The sequence below is a fragment of the Anabrus simplex genome, chromosome 14 (assembly GCF_040414725.1).
Source record: "Anabrus simplex isolate iqAnaSimp1 chromosome 14, ASM4041472v1, whole genome shotgun sequence".
Lineage (NCBI taxonomy): Eukaryota > Metazoa > Arthropoda > Insecta > Orthoptera > Tettigoniidae > Anabrus > Anabrus simplex.
Window position 1 is genome coordinate 75,189,992 of NC_090278.1, and position 14,680 is coordinate 75,204,671.

Here is a 14,680-nt window from a genome sequence, read left to right on the forward strand (position 1 = left end):
GTAGTTATCGTCCATGTTTCACTTCCATACAATGCCACGCTCCACACGAAAGTCTTCAAAAACATCTTTCTAACTCTTGTATCAATGTTTGAAGAGAGCAAATTTCTTTTCTTAAGAAAGCTCTTCCTTGCTTTTGCTAATCTGATTTTATGTCCTCCTTATTTCTGCCATCGTTAGTTATTTTACTACCCAAGTTACAATATTCATTTACTTCCTTTAAGACTTCATTTCCTAATTTAATATTTCCTGCATCACCTGCCTTCGTTCGACTGCAATCCATTACTTTTGTTTTGGACTTATTTATTTTCATCTTGTACTCCTTACCAAAGACTTCGTCCATACCATTCAGCAGCTTCTCGAGATCTTCTGCAGTCTCAGATAAAATAACAATATCATCGGCAAATCTCAAGGTTTTGATTTCCTCTCCTTTGATTGTGATTCCCTTTCCAAATTCCTCTTTGATTTCCTTTACTGCCTGTTCTATACAAACATTGGAAAGGAGGGGGAACAAACTGCAGCCTTGCCTCACTCCTTTCTAAGTTGCTGCTTTTTTCAAAGCCCTCGATTCTTATCAATGCAATGTGATTTTTATACAGATTTTATATAATTCTTCTTTCTCTGTATCTGATCCCAATCATCTTCAGAATCTCAAATAGCTTGGTCCAATCAACATTATCAAATGCCTTTTCCATATCTACGAAACGCCATGTACGTGGGCTTGTCCTTCTAAATTCGGTCCTTTAGGATCAGGTCTAAAGTCAGGATTGTTTCATGTGTTCCTACATTTCTTCCCAAGCCAAATTGGTCTTCTCCCAACTCGGTTTCAACTTGACTTTTCATTCTTCTGTAAATAATATCTGTTAAAATGTTGCAGGCATGATATACTAAACTAATTGTGCGGTAGTTTTCACACTTGTCAGCACGGCTTTCTTGGGAATAAGTATAACAACATTCTGTCGAAAATCGGGTGGCACTTCACCTGTCTCATATATCTAAATGGAATAACCTCGCCAAACTGGTTTCTTCTAAGACAGTAAGTAATTCAGAGGGAATGTCATAAATTCCTGGTGCCTTGTTCCTATTTAGGTCTCTCAAATCTCTATAGAATCCTGACCTCAAAAGTCAAGAATGATAAAACTAAAAATGGGTAGTAACACTGCCTTCGTGATGTACAGGCCGTACTGTACCTTCGATGACGTCACACAAAGAGGCGAACTGTTTCCTCCGTCCGACCCGTGTAACGCATGGACATAATGCGTCTGTACCTTCTGTAATTATGAAATATTTACAAATGTTGTATTAATATTACAGACGAGATCACTAAAACCTGCAATCGCATCATGACTCGTAAGTCAGGTCTATGTAATTTTAGGAGAAGTAGGTTTGAATTGCGATCTACGCGGTCAAAGCTTCAGTGTTTTACTTGTCAATGTACCCGACCAATAATCATTATGCATTAATACAAATATGGAGAAAACAAACGTGCAATAATAAATTTTACTTCCATATCTCTATATGGCCATAAATACAGTAGCTTTCTTGGCTTTTTTGTTGTTGTTGACACTTTTGGCACTATCCTTCGAAGACTTTCTTGAGACTATTTCTTCTATACAACTATTCGTATCTTTCTTTTTGTTTAGGAATAGCCCATGTTTTCCCAAATATTAATGCACTGATCAGCCAGATCTATTAGTTACTTCTCACATTCACGGAAACTGCCGAGGAATGGTTTTTACTCGCATTAATTTTGGGGAGAAAATGCAGCGTGTACTCAACATTGTATGTTTAGTCCTCAGCCCGAAGGCTGGTTGGATCCTCAACAGCTTCGCCATCAGCTGTCATAGATGGCCTAGGCATCACTGAAGAGGCGTACGAGGGAAATGAGGAGTGAGGTAGTTTCCCGTTGCTTTCCTCACCGAGCCAGAAGTTGCTATTACATATCAGTCTGCCAAGCCCACTGAAATGCATGCACCAACCGACCCTATGAGCAATATTTTCACACCATTCATAGCAGGGACTGGCTGCAGAAGGAATGGCATTACTAGCATCGCTCATACCTCAGTCACTTTCATTTTGTCAAAGCCAAGAATAAAGCTGAGACAGATCAATGAAAGTAACAAGATTGCTCTAGCCCATACGAGAAGACATAGTGCACTGTAAACACTAGGTCCCGCCAGCAAAGGCATGTACTCAACATTACGAACCCAAGAAATAACCATATGCAGGTTCCATTGGCTACTGTCCACTTTTATACTTGTTCTGTATTAACAATAAAACGCTCTGCTGTAAATCTGTGTAACAAGAAGGTCAAAAGCAGAACTCATCATGAGCTCTGGAAAATGGGTGGAACATACACCTTTATTCTTCGTAACAGGTAACTTTTCGGTTGGGATTTTCGTTTTTCATAAAGGTAACCTGCCCCCATACGAAGAAAATGAAAATATTAATGTCTATTTACTTGTACAGTTGCATTTTCGCCGTGGTACGCACAAGTTCTTAGCATTGTGGCAAATGCGAACTTTCACACACCGTATTTCAATTTTTAGCACATTATATTTCCGCAAAAACGTGTTATACGATAACAATTAAATGAATAATTTACACGAGAAGTATTACGTTCCTTGAATTTACATTACTTACCACGTGATGATACCATGCCTAACCTAAACTATGAGGTCTCATTATCTTAATGACAGCTGTTTACGTAAATCCTGGATGTGATAAATTTAACGAAAAACATGCAATATAGTTAATATAACTTTTTGTCTCTCAACGGTCACAATTATCCTAAGAATGCTCCCAATCCTTACGGATTACATTCACTAGTACAATGTGTAACATTCGCTTAGCTCGCCTCAATTGATCAGCTGATTGGCTTGGCGCGCTTCTACAGTACGGCCTGTTTATTACGATGGCAGTAGTAGTAACTAATTGTTTGAGGAGAGAGTACCAGACTATGCCAACTCCCGACAATGTTTAACTGGTGCAATGTATAACAAAAAGTATAATTCAGATGTTTTTTCAATACAAATAATAATGTTTATTCCCGTGTTTTAGGCATAGTGAAGGCCCTGGATGACTCTGTAGGCAAGGTGGTGAAAGCTCTGAGAGATGCAGACATGCTGAATGACTCAATCATCATTTTCTTGTCGGACAATGGAGGCATGCCGGTACCTGATGCATTTCTTGCCAACACTGGCTCCAACTGGCCACTTAGAGGGGTGAGTAATAAGCATACTCTGTCTGTCCCAGAGTTGGAGTCTGGCAGTTAAGAAAATAAACAAACAATGTTGCCAAGAATCAGCAGTGCCATGCCCCTCTCACCAACTCTCGTCGTTTTGAAAGCTTTATTATATTCTCATAATACCAGAGCGCACACGATACAGGGTCCCTCATATAAACTAAGACCGTCGAGGCGGCGGTTTTACTGTCCGATACGCAAGCTGTAGTATGGGAGGCGCGCACATAATTCTCAACCTTGCCAGCAGCCTGCACGTGTTCGACCTGACAAGCATCAGTCGCCAGTCTGAATCTCAGCTGTTAACATGGCGAGACAGTTATCATTGCAACACCGTATTTTCGTATGTAAAAGTTCTGGTTTCATCTTAATGGTCGCGTGAACAGTCATAACTCTCGCTACTATCTTTTGCTATTTGCTTTACGTCGCACCGACACAGACAGGTCTTATGGCGACGATGGTATAGGAAAGGCCTAGGAATGGGAAGGAAGCGGCCGTGGCCTTAATTAAGGTACAGCCCCAACATTTTCCTGGTGTGAAAATGGGAAACCACGGAAAACTATCTTCAGGGCTGCCGACAGTGGGGTTCGAACCCACTATCTCCCGGATGCAAGCTCACAACTGCGCGCCCCTAACCGCACGGCCGACTTGCTGCAGTCGCTTAAGTGCGGCCAGTATCCAGTATTCGGGAGATAGTAGGTTCGAACCCCACTGTCGGCAGCCCTGAAAATGGTTTTCCGTGGTTTTCCATTTTCACACCAGGCAAATGCTGGAGCTGTACCTTAATTAAGGCCACGGCCGCTTCCTTTCCACTCCTAGCCCTTCCCTGTTCCATCGTCGCCATAAGACCTATCTGTGTCGGTGCAACGTAAAGCAACTGGGGAAAAAAAATCTCAGTTTCAGGTGTCTAAAATTGAATAAAAATTAATGTTCGCCCCCCCCCCCCCCCTAATCGCCGCTACTGCTTGAGCTGGCGAGAAAACCCAGGAGACGCCTGCTATTGTAATAATCAACATGAATACAACTATGCGTTAATTAAATAATTGTGTTATTTTGAGTCCGCCTCTGTGGTGTAGTGGTTAGTGTGAATAGCTGCCACCCCCGGAGGCCCGGTTCGATTCCCGGCTCTGCCACGAAATTTGAAAAGTGGTACGGGGGCTGGGACGGGGTCCACTTAGCCTCGGGGGGGTCAACTGATTAGAGGTGGGTTCGATTCCCACCTCAGCTATCCTGGAAGTGGTTTTCCGTGATTTCCCACTTCTCCTCGAGGAAAATGCCGCGATTGTACCTAACTTAAGGCCACGGCCGCTTTCTTCCCTCCTCCTTGTCTATCCCTTCCATCTTCCCATCCCCCGACAAGGCCCCTGGTAGCCGCCTGAGCGAGGTACTGGTCATCCTCCCCAGTTGTATCCCCTGACCCAATGTCTCACGCTCCAGGACACTGCCCTTGAGGCGGTAGCGGTGAGATCCCTCGCTGAGTCCGAGGAGAAAACCAACCCTGGAGGGTAAACAGATTAAAGAAAGAAAGAAGGAAAGTAATTGGGTAAGGACGTGGAAGGAATCAGCTGTGGCCTATGAATAGGAACTGTCCTAGCATTTGCCTGGAAGTGAAAATGGGAAACCAAGGAAAACTATTTTCACAACAGCTGAAAGACATTATGGACAAAAAAAATTCTCATGATGATTATTTCCTCAACAATCGGGGTAAAATGTGCCAATTTTATGCGGACAGTTAGGCGTTTCTGCGGGATGCAGTTACCTCGCTAAAATACAGCATTATTAAACATCTGAATATAATAATAATAATGATGATAATGAACCTACCTTCTGCGGAGTTGTCACATTCTTTCGTAATACACTGGTTCGTTTTGACCAAAGTGCCACAATATTTAGCTGCTCTAGTAGCCGGGTTTGTTAGGGTTCCTAATCACAGTGTTTCCACAATTCGTGCAATTAAATTTCGCTCATTTCTCGTTTTCCGTTTGTCGCCATTACAATTACACTTGGGCCCGTATTCACTTTCACTTTACGGTTATCTTAGATTTCCAAAACTCGGATAATATCATTATCTCTTCTGTATTCACCACAGCATGTATTATCTCGGTTTACCAAGTTTTCGTTTCAGTCTTGGGAACCTTAAACTTCTCATACTGACACAGCGAAAACAAATGACTACGTACTACCGCCCTTACCGATAAAAATGTAAACAATTTTTAAGTTAAGTTCGGTGTTTGCAAATTATTTCTGATAAATTATGCCCACTATTAACCAGAAACGAAGAAATAACCCTAATATGACGTTCCAAGAGAAATAAAATGAAAAACTACAACCTGTTTTCCAGTCATTGACCGGGTCAGGGATGGAATGAATGAAGCAGATATAGGCTATTAGTGTCCGACTCGTTGGCTGAACGGTCAGCGTACTGGCCTTCGGTTCAGAGGGTCCCGGGTTCGATTCCCGGCCGGGTCGGGGATTTTAACCTTAATTGGTTAATTGCTACGGTACGGGGGCTGGGTGTATGTGTTGTCTTCATCATAATTTCATCCTCATCACGACGAGCAGGTCACCTACGGGTGTCAAATAGAAAGACCTGCACTATGGCGAGCCGAACCCTTCCTGGGATATCCCGGCACTGAAAGCCATACAACATTATTATTATTATTATTATTATTATTATTATTATTATTATTATTAGGCTATTAGAATGATGGGGTCGCCACTCCCAAAGTGATTTATTAATCCAAGAGAAGGAATCGTTATTAAATTTTGTGGCAGAAAACATTAATATCATAGAAAATAGGAAAACAAATTATAGTCTACACATTGTATATTTCACTCAAAACATGAGGTAATTTCCTTAGTTGAAAACCTACAACCTGTTTTCCAGTCTTTGACCGGGTCAGGATGTAATGAATGAACCATATATAGACTATTAGTACAATGGGGTCGCCACTCCGAAAGTGATTTATTAATGACTGATAAATGCTATGGAACGATATTGGAGATGTTGTTGGAATGAAAGATGACATGGAAAACCGGAGTACCCGGAGAAAAACCTGTCCCGCCTCCGCTTTGTCCAGCACAAATCTCACATAGAGTAACCGGGATTTGAACCACGGTATCCAGCGGTGAGAGGCCGACGCGCTGCCGTCTGAGCCACGGAGGCTCCAATTTCCTTAGTTATTCATTAGAATTCATTCAGTCGTGAACCATACAAGATATAAGCTATAATCGAGAATTCATCTTAGGCCAGGTACTGGGCTAGTTGGCCGTGAGGTTAGGGGTGCGCAGATGTGAGCTTGTATCCGGGACATAGTGGGTTCGAACCCCATTGTCGGCAGCCATGGAGATGGTTTTCCGTTGGTTTTCCATTTTCACATCAGGCTGTACCTTAATTAAGGCCACGGCCCCTTCCTTTCTACTCCTAGGCCTTTCCTGTCTCATCGTCGCCATAAGACCTACTTGTGTCGGTGCGACGTAAAACTTTTTTTTTTTTTTTTTTTTTTAGAAATCACACGTTATGTTCGATCATGAATAACATTGACGGTGTCGACGCTTTGCATAATCTAAAATGTGTTTCAAAATGAGTGTCATCATAGTCCTCAAAGTCCTAGGACGTTTTATTGCATAATCTTGGTTATACTTCTCGTCGCTTTAATTTTCTCTTTCAGTTAGATATTCCAGCCGTCTACGAGCTGCCATCCTGAAAGGCAATTTATCTTAGATTTCCTATTTTACCGGCCAGTCTTTCTCCAGTAGAATTTTTAAACCGAGATAATGTTGTTGGTGAAGACAAACTTAACTGTTACGTAGGTTTTCTTAGCTTTAAACCAAGATAAAAGCTGGTGAATACGGACCTTATACTTCGAAGGAACTAACAGACCCACTGACAAATATCTCTCACAATTACACCACACTCCCGACACGCACACGTTCAAAGCACAACAGCTATAGTTCACAACTTGGCAAGGTATAACTTTGGGGTGCTGCCGCTACACTGGGTTGGCCTTGAGGCCACCAATCACAGTTGCGGATCCTACACGTTTGATTGTAGTGCATGCAGGGAACAAGGAGTTCGTACCGAATGCCCTGCTTTGAAAAGATTCAGGCAGGTTTAGGCTTAGCATAAGATGATATGTTCTTCTCAAACCCGGAAACTTTATAGAAACTGTGACATTACACCATTAACCTTGGATGAGTGAGTTGTAGGTGTTTAAAAGCAATGAGCTGAAACATTTTGAACTCTCCTTTAATAAACTGAAGTTACTAACCTAACATTATAATATCAATTTAATGCAAAGAAAATTATGTTTTTTTAAATTATAGCCAGTACATAAAACACAAAAAATGGTCACAAAAGAAGGTTCAAAAATGCACTTCTCAGAAATGACGTTTTTTCACACATTTCAGTCATTGTAGGTGATCACTTTGTGTTCCTGACATACCGGCCTATTACAAACACCACAGAAAACTATGGTTTTGCGATATTTACTCCTCAGACAGGCATAGCGTCTTCCTTGGAGCTCTGACTGGAACTTCCTTACCTGGCTGCTCTGCAAGCGCTGTGTTGATAGATGTAGGGATAGTTTCCACCAGGAGTCGTTTCTCCATCAATGGAACTATCAACTGCTTTCATAATATCGTCTTCAAATTCTTCCGTCAATAACTCGTTTATCTCACTCGCAGAAAGCTTATTTTTACATATGTTTCTCATGACTGTCTTGAATTACATAATTATATCACGAAAAAGCGTACAATACAAGATGCACACAATTACATCTGGAATGGTTATTCTGGAAATGATAATAAACAGTTCAGTGGAATTGCACAAGAAAAAGTATCACTTTGAGTAAGGTGGGGTGAGAAGTTTCTCCAAGGTCAGTGTTCAGACAACTGATAAACACACAGACCGAAGGTCACAGTGGCAATGACTACCTGCTAGCGAGACAAACAAAGTCAGGGAAGATGAAACAATTCAATGCTACCAGCTTCAAACCACCCCAGAATAAAAATGCTCTGGGGTGTGACCACACCCCACTATACTCACCCAGGGTTAAGTTAGGGCCGTACATGTTACTACATATTTTAGAAAATTAGACTTAAGTATTACTTACTAAAGAAATGTAACAAACACTTGACGGTTGCCTAAAAGACAAATGTATATCAAAACAGTGATAATATTCAAGAGATTAGAAAGACATCAAACAATGACAAAGCGTCTCAGCGAAAATGGTTGCGTAAAATGGTAATTGATGACTTCGAAGCAGTCGGCGCCACTTCTTTCACCAGTGAGTTTGGACGTAGAAAAGCATGACAGAATGTAAGTCATTTCCTTGTCCGACTCGATGGCTGAATGGTCAGCGTACTGGCCTTCGGTTCAGAGGGTCCCGGGTTCGATTCCCGGCCGGGTCGGGGATTTTAACCTTCATTGGTTAATTCCAGCGGCTCGGGGGCTGGGTGTTTGTGCTGTCCCCAACATCCCTGCAAATTACACACCACACACCACACATAACATTATCCTCCACCACAATAAGACGCAGTTACCTACACATGGCAGATGCCGCCCACCCTCATTGGAGGGTCTGCCTTACAATGGCTGCACTCGGCTAGAAATAGCCACACGAAATTATTATTATTATTATTAGTCATTTCCTTGGTACCATATTGTGTTTCTTTTGCTTATCAATCGCGCGGCTGGTTAGGAGAGGATTCGAAGCGGATTGTTGGGTCTATTATGTAGCCTCTAGTGTCCTTGTAGGCGATGATGTCAATCCGACGAGTACTCCCTTTATTCGCTAGACCAGGGTTTCACAAATCTTTTGCATTTGAGGCCCCCTTAGCATATCGCATGCATATCCAAAGACCCCCTATCCATAGAACATAATCTTTATTTATTTATTTACTTATTTATTTATTTATTTATTTATTTATTTATTTTATTGATTTATTTATTAATCCGTTTAATTTGTTCTGACACCAGACGTCGTGGAGCCCCCATGAAGCACTACAATGACCAGCTTAAGCACACTATGAAGATGACAGGTCGTAATCCACAAACCTGGGACACTCTTGCTCAAGACTGTACAATTTGGTGCCGGACCATCCCTGCTGCTGTCAATCTGTTTGAAGGGGAACGACGTAGATGTGAAGAGACCAGGAGAGAAGCACGAAAACTCCGCGTAGCACAACCACGCCCTCCTCCAGACCTGCGTGGACGCTTATTCCATGCTAGAATTGGTCTGTTCAACCATCGAGAGTACCGAGCTCGATAGCTGCAGTCGCTTAAAATGCGGCCAGTATCCAGTATTCGGGAGATAGTAGGTTCGAACCCCACTGTCGGCAGCCCTGAAAATGGTTTTCCATGGTTTCCTAGCCCTTTCCTGTCGCATCGTCGCCGTAAGACCTATCTATGTCGGTGCGACGTAAAACAACTAGCAAAAAAACAGTTTTATTCTGTAGTCCCAGGTTCCTTGCGGGGGGGATGGGAATATAGGAAGGGATAGACAAGGTAGAGGAAAGGAAGCGGCCGCGGCCTTAAGTTAGGTACCATCCCGACATTTGCCTGGAGGAGAAGTAGGAAACCATGGAAAACCACTTCGAGGATGGCTGAGATGGGAATCGAACCCCCTTCTACTCAGCTGACCTCTCGAGGCAGAGTGGATGGACCCCGTTCTAATTTTCAAATTTCGTTGCAGAACCGGGAATTGAACCCAGCCCTCCGGATGAGGGGGGGGGGCAGCTAGTCACACTAACCACTATACCACAGAGGCGGGCGTACTACGACGACACCGGCTGAAACCTACAGCGCGTTTGTGTTTGATGCTGATTTCCCCGCCATGGCTCCCAAGGTGGTCATAAGCCACGTGCACATTTGGTAACACCGCCTCGCGAAGCGATCTGATTGGCTAACGTTAGCAGGTGTTAAAATGACAACGTTGCGAAATATCGAATTATTATTTTTTCAAAGTATTTATCAGTACGACCAACCCTCTAACATTCACATACCCGGTTCATGTTGTTTACGAGAATGTGGGTCTCATTGTGGTGTCTCCAACGGGTGCCGTCCTGATTCCTTCCGAAGAGAGTCCTTACAGGGACTACATTGCCTTGTAGTTGTTCAAAACTACTAAATCCTTGTCTAAAATGTAACGCATTCAATGGGTTGCAGGCTGTTATTTCAACGTTCTGATTGCGTTTTTCAATGTTTGTTGACAGACGAGAGGCACGGTGTTCGAGGGAGGTGTACGAAGTGTAGCAGCGCTATGGAGTCCTCTAATAAAGACACCAAGACGTCTCATGCCTCAGCTGATGCACATCACTGACTGGCTCCCCACTCTATACCGCGCAGCTGGAGGGGATCCCTCTGCCCTAGGACTTCTGGATGGTGTGGACCAGTGGGACCAACTAACAGGCAAAAGTACCAAGTCAGCTCGCCAGGAAGTGCTCCTCAACATCGACGAGAAGGCCAAAAATTCAGCAATTCTTCAAGGCCACTGGAAGCTGGTGATAGGTACAGTGCAGGTAAGTATATTTTTTATAGTTATACACGTTCTGATCCAGACATGTCAAGGTCAAGCGCGCGCCAGCCGAGCTGCGTGCAAGGAGTCTTTACTCCCGTGCGGACTCGGCTGGCACACGTTGACTCGAGCGGAGAAATTCGAAGGAAATAAGTTAGCGGTGCACAGACTCGTTGGCGGAATGGTCAGCGTACTGCCCTTCGGTTCAGAGGGTCCCGAGTTCGATTCCCGGCTGAGTCCGGGATTTTAATCGTTTCTGAGTAATTCTTCTGGTTCGGGGACTGGGGATTTGTGTATGTCCAAACACTTTCCTCTTCATATTCATATACAACACGTCACACTACCAACCACCACAGAAACACGCAATAGTTAATTTGATTTCGTGTGGCTATTTCTAGCCGGTTACAGCCCTCATAACGCACACCCTCCGATGAGGCAAAATCCACATGTGCGACACAGTTCGCACCCAAGACCCCACATATATGGGAAAAGTGGTAGGAAAAGAAGTAGATTGTGTTACTCTGCGGAGTCCACTGAATGTAGGCAGGGATGTGTCTCATACTTAGCAATTAATACACACACAGCATTCCTCGGTCATGGAGACGAAGCAATTTTTGTTTTGATTTTCTATAATCCCAGCATGCGTAGCCGCATAGTGCACACCGGTAATAATCGAATTCCTTTGGTCAATTCTGTCAAAGACTTTGGCAATTCTTTGGTCGCTTAGAACATATTCTAACTGACTTTCAAGACTTTTGAAGACCTCTCAAGACTTGTTAGATATTACAAACAATTTGACTATAAACTTGTGAAATGTTGAAAATTCTTGTGAAGTCTTGAATATGACAAATAATTGATCGAGTACAACAGGCTTAAGGAATATACCAATTGGAGCCTTCGCAGTGTTGTCCTCCGTCATCAGAGTATTGGACCTTCCTTGTGCAGCGTAATAGTAGGCCTAAATGTAATTTTTAATGGATGTAAAAACCGATGTTCCACCCACTATTTATACCAATTTTAACATTAAACTTGTTCTTTGTTTGTTATTCAGGGAGGACAGTTTGATGGCTTCCTCAGTGATCCAGGCCGAAGTAAGGAATATCCATCCTATGATGCAGAAGAAGTCGTTAAAGCAGCCTCCAACATGGGTATAGACCACGATCTCACTCAAGATATCGTCCTGCAACTGAGAAGGAAAGCCTCTATATCCTGTGAGGTCAAGAAGAAAGTTAACCTGGGTACCCCAGCATGTCCTGAACTCTGTCTGTTTGATGTCCATTCAGACCCATGTGAGATCCATAACGTGGCCAAAAAACATCCCAACCTGGTTCAACAGTTACAGACGAGAATATCTTACTTTCAAACTCAGCTTGTTCCTCAAACTAACACCCCTGTAGATCCTCGATCTAACCCAGTTTATTTCAACAATACTTGGCAACCATGGCTCGACTGATTAACTATTATATTGTTGTAGACATGATATAGGTTTTGGTGCTTATGCCATGTCAAGAAAATAGGGTGTGCGTAAAACGTAAAAGCCTATATCATGTTTACAAGTACAGGGCGTGAAAACATCAAAGTTAACGTACTGGGTTACATCGCGCATTCCTATCTACGAAATGTCACTGTAAAATTTGTCACAAATGGAACATAATAATTTCTTTTACTTAAATGAAGTGAAAAATCTGCGGTAAATTAAGAAATACCGTCGTTATTAGAGAAATATGAATACATACTTAAGGCCTGTAGACACGACTCCTTTATGTCGTATTCCGCTACTGGTGTCGTAGTTTGTTAATTTATTGAGGTCCAGGGCTAGCACCGAGGAATGGGAGTGCTATGTCTGTGGATTCTCATTATCTTTGTCCATATGACTAGAGCGGCCAGTTGAAACAGCAAAATGGAGGTCAACAGCATTCACGATGTTATTTCGTTCTTCTTCTTCTTCTTGATACTTATGGACTTTTTTACTGTCGTCCAGCCACTATGCGTATATTTCGTTCTTCAGTGAGGCAAATGACCAACTCTACGGAAAAACAATTAAGGACGCATTCAACAACTTGGTGCTGCACATTACAGAGAAATATCGTAAGTACCACAAAAATGATTTTTGTTGAAAGAAAAATAAGATGCTCCCTGGACCAATAAATATTTTTTATTTTTGTTCGAACGAAAATAGCATGATCCCTGGACCAATAAATCACTAGTCCACAGAATTCTTCTTATGTACATTGGCCATAGCTTTTTGTCGCCTATTAAATCTTGCATATCGCGATACAATTCAGGAAATATCATTGACAACTGAAGCAATGAAACGAAAGCAATGAACTTCAGTGAAGACAGACATCACACACGAAATTGTTGAAAGTGTAGGACAAAAGACATACGTGTGTTGCTGTGAGCGTAGCACCAAAAGTACTTGTAAAGTAGTAAAGTAGGTATACATAATATTCTCCAAAAATTAAATATTTCTTAATTTACCACAGATTTTAGACTTCAACTGTGTAAAAGCAATTATTATGTTCCATTTGTGACAAATTTTAGAGTGACATTTCGTAGATAGGATTGCGCGACGTAACCACGTATTGCTGTCAAGACATTCTGGAGGAGTAACATGAGGGGTTCAGAATCTTAGCGGACCAAGTTCATTTGACAATATTTGAATAAATGAAGCCTATAGTTCATCACATGTTAAAAAAAGCAGCATTGCTCTTATGACAACAGGGTTGCCATATCGAACGGCTCTGCTGAACACCATCACGAGAAAACGGCGGCACATAAATTTGTGAAATTCAGTATTTAAGTTCAAGATAAAAAAAGTGGAAGAAACTAAGCTACAAATTATTTTATGAACTAAAAAGGACGGGCGAAGGGGGGGGGGTTTACAGGGGCAATTTTTGGTTTGTACAGAATCAGAGGTAAACTAAGGCACATAAAAATTAAGCATTAAAGTGCAAGGCAAATTGGGGGAGAAAGCAGAAAAATAATATTTTTATGGGCTCGAGGGGTGAGGGATGCTTTTAATTGCATTTAATAAATTTCCTCAGGCTACACGGGGTACTACTGTGCTGTCCTATCGCTCACAGAAACAATAGCCTAGTAAAAATTAATACAGTCGTAGGAAAACAGTGGTAAAATTAAAATGCGCTTAAGAAAGAACAGCTAAATAACAAAACCAAGCACAAATAAAACACACGGCAATTTTTTATCAGTACACGTTATGCCATGACGTATCGCTGTACACCACAACATCAAAATCTTCAGTAACAACTTCTGTTCAGTACGAAAATAATAGAACACACGCACAAATACTATGCGATATACAACCAACTCTCACTCAACACAACACTGACAACACTGATTTAAAGCCTAAAACATATACGCAAAAAATAAATATTGTAGATTACTTCAGTATAGAAGTGAGCTGTTGACGGTTCACAGAGTGAGGGACTACACGAGGCTTGTACCGGAGCAACACAGAAGAAGGAAAATGAAGGAAGGCAACGAAGGGATGGCTGTTCATGCCATTGTGCTTCCTCCCTACGAATGTACTTATGAAAAAGAAAATGTTATGTAGGTATTTTAATAACTCACGAGCAAAAATGTCTCATCCTTTTTATATGACTTTCATAATACATTACGAATTACAGTATAATATTCCTTAATCACGAGGAATAATGGGTTTCTCAGAGGGGGTGTTTTCACTCCTTGTAGATTCATAAGAGCAATACTGTTTTCTTAACGTGGAATGAGCTATAGTAGAAGTTGTCAATATCTCCTGTATATACGACAGCAATATTGATAGTACGCAGTATTTCATGAACTAACAAGTACAATTGCATTCCTTCAATGTAGTAACCTACAAAGTATTTTGCCAAATGTCGGGAAGCCAATGGGGACCGGTGGCAAGGCGTTCTCTCTTGAT

The 14,680-nt window shown here is 41.9% G+C and overlaps 1 protein-coding gene across 1 annotated transcript in view; it reads left to right on the top strand.

Annotated features, from left to right (window-relative positions):
• LOC136885260 (arylsulfatase B) overlaps positions 1 to 12,699 on the top strand; it is a 38,359-nt gene extending 25,660 nt beyond the window's left edge. Inside the window, exons 6-8 of the mRNA XM_067157741.2 lie at positions 3,058 to 3,221; positions 10,454 to 10,759; positions 11,807 to 12,699. Coding sequence (XP_067013842.2) covers positions 3,058 to 3,221; positions 10,454 to 10,759; positions 11,807 to 12,208 — 872 coding nt within the window. The 3' untranslated portion in view covers positions 12,209 to 12,699. The remainder of the gene's footprint in view (positions 1 to 3,057; positions 3,222 to 10,453; positions 10,760 to 11,806) is intronic.
• Positions 12,700 to 14,680: the final 1,981 nt, after the last annotated feature.